This window comes from Electrona antarctica (genome assembly GCF_951216825.1).
Source record: "Electrona antarctica genome assembly, chromosome: 11".
Classification (NCBI taxonomy): Eukaryota; Metazoa; Chordata; class Actinopteri; order Myctophiformes; family Myctophidae; genus Electrona; species Electrona antarctica.
Window position 1 is genome coordinate 25,016,101 of NC_136792.1, and position 4,983 is coordinate 25,021,083.

At 44.4% G+C, this 4,983-nt stretch overlaps 1 protein-coding gene across 1 annotated transcript in view; it reads left to right on the plus strand.

The window, feature by feature from the left end:
- Window positions 1-4,983, plus strand: part of foxo1a (forkhead box O1 a) — a 48,138-nt gene continuing 43,155 nt past the window's right edge. The window contains exon 1 of the mRNA XM_079514024.1: window positions 1-1,035. Within this exon, the coding sequence (XP_079370150.1) occupies window positions 343-1,035 (693 nt within the window). The 5' untranslated portion in view covers window positions 1-342. The remainder of the gene's footprint in view (window positions 1,036-4,983) is intronic.

Consider the following 4,983-nt stretch of genomic DNA (forward strand, 5'->3'; position numbering starts at 1 on the left):
AGCACAGTGGAGAGAGCGGACGGAATGTTACTACGATCAGCGAAAAACAAAGTGGATCAACTTAACTAGTCAACTTTTTTATTGTTATTTTTATAATCAAAGTGCCATTTTTAACAAAAAACACAATATTTAAGATTTATTTGGACTGAGGTTATTACTAAAGACAGAAGAAAGCGCCTTGGAATGTGACTTTCAATGTAGCCCTCGAGGGAGTTTTTATTTTTATTGAGAGATTATTATTTTTTTGTTCATAAATATTCATCGGGGCGTTTATTATTCTTCATAACTATTTTTGTATATGAAAGTTTAACGCTCCCTCAAAGCTCCGCTATTCCCTCAGCCATGGCGGAAGGAGCAGCCCACCAACACCAACAACCGCACAATTTAGTGGAGTTCGACCCGGATTTCGAGCCCCTGTCGCGGCCCCGGTCGTGCACTTGGCCTCTGCCGCGGCCGGAGTTCATCAACCCGGCAGGAGGACCGGGAGCCGCGGGCGACTCCAACACGTCGTCGCCGGTGCCCTCCGTCAAACAAGAGCCCGGCGTCAGCGACAACAACTTCATCAGCAACCTCAGCCTGCTGGAGGAGACGGAGGACTTCTCCTCCGATCACAAACCGGTCATCCTACATCAGTGCAATGACTTCCAGTGTCAGGAGAACTGCGTTCATCAACAACAACAGCAGCAGCAGCAGCACCAGGGCGGCCCACCTCAACAACTCCCACATCAGCAGCAGCAACAACAGGTGTCTCTCCTGTCGTCCTCCGTAGGACCGTCAGCATCATCATCAGCAGCAGCAGCATCATCATCGTCGTCGGCCGCCGCCGCTGCGGCCGCGGCTGCTGCCGCGCAGAGGAAGAGCAGCTCCAGTCGCCGCAACGCGTGGGGGAATATGTCGTACGCCGACCTCATCACCAAAGCCATCGAAAGTTCCCCGGAGAACCGGCTCACCTTGTCGCAGATCTACGACTGGATGGTGAAGAGTGTGCCTTATTTCAAAGACAAAGGGGACAGCAACAGCTCTGCGGGATGGAAGGTAAGGCACTGCATGGCCCTCTCTCCAGCTCAAATGCAACTATTACCTGAGATGCACTGTGTGTGTGTGTGTGTGTGTGTGTGTGTGTGTGTGTGTGTGTGTGTGTGTGTGTGTGTGTGTGTGTGCGTGTGTGTGTTGTGTGATGCATATATACACTGTGTATTAGGCTATATGTATCATAATATTTGTATTTGTACACTCTCAGAGTTACAGACCTGTAAGGGTCCTTTTAGAACCCGCTCCAAGGAACCCTGAGAGGTCTGGAGTCTGGACCCCACTTTGAGAACCACTGAGAGTCATTTAATAGGCCTAGTAAATAAAAAACGAAATAAAAAAGAAGGAGAACACTTCACTCCATTTTGACCAGTGGTTGTCATGAGGGGTGGATGCAGGAGGATCGAGAACTAATAAGTGACTGGTTGCACTGGTTGCTTGGTTGTATGGGAGAGCTGCATTCGGGGTCATGTGAAACAGCCTCTCTCTCTCTCTCTCTCTCTCTCTCTCTCTCTCTCTCTCTCTCTCTCTCTCTCTCTCTCTCTCCTCTCCTCATTGTCATCATCCCTCCAGTTTATGGTAATTCAGTAAACCGGGCAATTGCTACCATGACCTTAGACAGTCATCTGACTCTTCCCGAGTTATGTGTTTGATATGTAAGTCTGCTGACTCAACAGAGATTCTTTTCTCTCTCTCTCTCTCTCTCTCTCTCTCTCTCTCTCTCTCTCTCTCTCTCTCTCTCTCTCTCTCTCTCTCTCTCTCTCTGCATTCTTCTCCCTAAAGTGTCGTTCTGCAGAGCTGTGATTTTGAACTGGTAGGGTAATAATAATAATCCCCACCTCTAAAATATTTCCCAATGATATACCAACCCGACTGTTTTTCCACAGCAAATTGTAGGTGCGTGCATTACGAAACCATTTGGATACCAGAGAGGTTCTTATGTCACGGATAGAGACATTACACAAGAGTCTGGGCTTAAAATAACTGACGTTGTGTGGTATTGGTGTGCGGTGTTGGGGTGTGAACCCTTGGAGAAAGACTTGAACCTCACTGTGTTTAAACATGATGCTTCACTTATGCCTGGCTGACAAAAAAGAATAAAATGCCAGCCCTCTTGCCATGGCAAACCATTTTTGAGAGTTTTGTCACTTAGGAAGGGCTTCTCCCCCCTGTCTTTCTTAAAAGTGTGGTTCTCAAAGTGGGGTCTGGTGACCCCCAGGGGTCATTGGGGGGATCCCCTGCAAAATGTGTGAATATGGCATAAAAATCTATTTAATATATACACCACAATGTATTATTTATAACAAATTATTAATTTTTTATATAGCCTGATCAGGCTATATAAGACCTTGCACCACTCAGTTCACACGGGTGTGATTTTTGTTATACACTTGGAGTGTACTGTCACATGAACTGATGACCAAAATAAAAGTGAATGAAAGTGAACAACACAAATTTTGTATGGGGGTCCCTGCCTGGCACAAAATATTTCCAGATGGATGTCTGCGGCCAAATACAAAATGACATTCGGCAGTCCTTGCCATGAACACGTTTGAGGAACACTGCTTGAAAGGAGACAGCCTGGGAACTTGGAAGTCCGCGCCGCCATTGTATTTATCCTGTATTGCCGTGACAGTGGGAACGCTCAGACGGTGTTGACAAGGGACAGGCAGGAGACAAGTCTTGGTGGGAGGCCAGCAGCAGGGTGACAACCTTTACCGCGACATTCCCTCTGAGCATCCTAGTTTTAGAGGTCATCTGAGTTGCCTGTCGAAGAAAATGCCAATGTTTTTGTTTTTGGAGGTGCTTCGTGAAGAAGAGGCAGACGAGACTAGATCAATGCTCTGAGTCATCCGCTATAACAATGCACTGACTTGCCTTAAAAACCCCAGCGTGTGTGTTTGTGTGTGTGTGTGTGTGTGTGTGTGTGTGTGTGTGTGTGTGTGTGTGTGTGTGTGTGTGTGTGTGTGTGTGTGTGTGTGTGTAATATTATGAGTTTACAATTCTAGTGTAACTGATACAGGGTAATTGGCTGAACCAGTTGCTTGACAGTGTCATGTGAATAACGTAGCGGCTACCACATAGATTTCTAGTGATTCTGTCTTCAGATCTTGTGACTTACTAGCAGCAGTGTGTGTGTATGTGTGTGTGTGTGTGTGTGTGTGTGTGTGTGTGTGTGTGTGTGTGTGTGTGTGTGTGTGTTACATCTAATTCTGAACTAAAGCACTCATCTGAGTTAGTGAAGGACATGTCAACAACATCATCATAATCATAATAAACATTTTGTTATCGCTTTTCGTGAAAGGCAGTCTTTACAGCAAGGTCAAAAATGGAGGTAAAGTGAAAAACAAAACACATACAAAGCAGAGTCAAAGACTCAAAAAACAAGAGGTAGGCAGTGCAATATTTGAATGGAACAGCCCCACAACCCGTCTGATCGGCATAGCTGTCTCACTGAATTCTTCAGAACGTCAATTCAAGTCCTTTGAAAATGAAAGACCTTTTGTTCAAAAGGTCTGGTAACCAAACAGACAGTACCTACCAACCTCTTTGATGATCGTGGGAGTAAAAAAAAAAGTTTACAGGGCATTGGTTGCAGTGTAATGTGATGGTTAATAAACATAGTTAATGGTATCCTCTCACAGAAATGTAACAGTGAACTTAACTAGCAACGCCTCCTTTGGTAGATGATTTATTTTCTAACACGCAAAAACAATATTTCAGGTCAGGTCAAGTGGAAATGCATTTGTGCAGCACATTTTGCTCTCAGGGAAAGTCAATGTCCTTTGTTACACAAAGGAATAAATGGAGCAAATCATATTGAAACGGTGCTGAGAGGCAAAGTGGTGAGGGTGATACAGAACTGGATAAGATGTGGTTAACCCCGGTTGAATAGAAACCCTGGTGCAGGTTAGATCAGTGCTTTTCATGTCAAAGACCTTGTGCCTTAGCCCAGGCAGTGGCGTAACCGTCTGGGCACCCGACTGGTAATCCAGTCGCAGTGTGCCGCGGGTTCGACTCCCGAGCCCGACACGGCCTTTACTGCATGTCTTCCCCCATCTCTCTCCCGTTTCCTGTCAGCCTACTGTCTGTCCCTTCAAAAACCAATAAAAGGCGTAAGCCGCAAAAAAATATCTTAAAAAAAAAAAAAAAAAAAAAAATAGACCTTGTGCCAGAGTTCCCCCCCATACAATATTTCTTTGTTTCAATTAAATTGATTAGTTGTTATAGTTTGATTTACTATTGTACCCTTAGAGCTCAGCTGGAGGTGATCAGTGGTGACGTATGCTGTGTCTTCCTTATCTTCTCCTTGGAGGCGTGTCAAGCAGTCAATATAAGGCCATTTGCCATTGAATGAGTTATGATTTAATGCTCTACACCTGTGGTTCTCAAAGTGGGGTCTGAGGGGGCTCCAGGGGGTCCCCAGCAAGTTTTTTAAAGTTTAAAACATTTACATTAATTAAACGTTTTGGCTATTTTGAAAAATAAAAATAATAATAATCTTCTTGTATGGGGGCCTCTCATCTCTGACACAAGATCTTTTCAAATGAGGTTCTGCGGCCAAATAAATTAAATCAATTTGACATGAGACTTGTTAGAGAGCCGTTGTGATAGTACAGTGTAGAACAATTGCATTGCAGAGAATAAGGGACCGCATCATGGGGGTCTAGGTTGCTGGACCAGAGTCTACATCATTTCATGGGTCGTGAGTAATATTGCCCATGTTGTGACTTCCATTAAAAATAAATAAATAAATAAAAAGATAAAAAAAAAAGAAAAAGTGCTTTATGAATAAATGTATTACTATTATTCCAGGGAATGTCCTGGATGCATATCCCACCCACCATAGGCACAGATAACATGCCCAAATCAAACCCAGTGCATGTTCTTATGTTGCATGTCATTCCCCTTACTCCCTACATTGTCATTCTTCACTAACCTCGACAGTAAAGC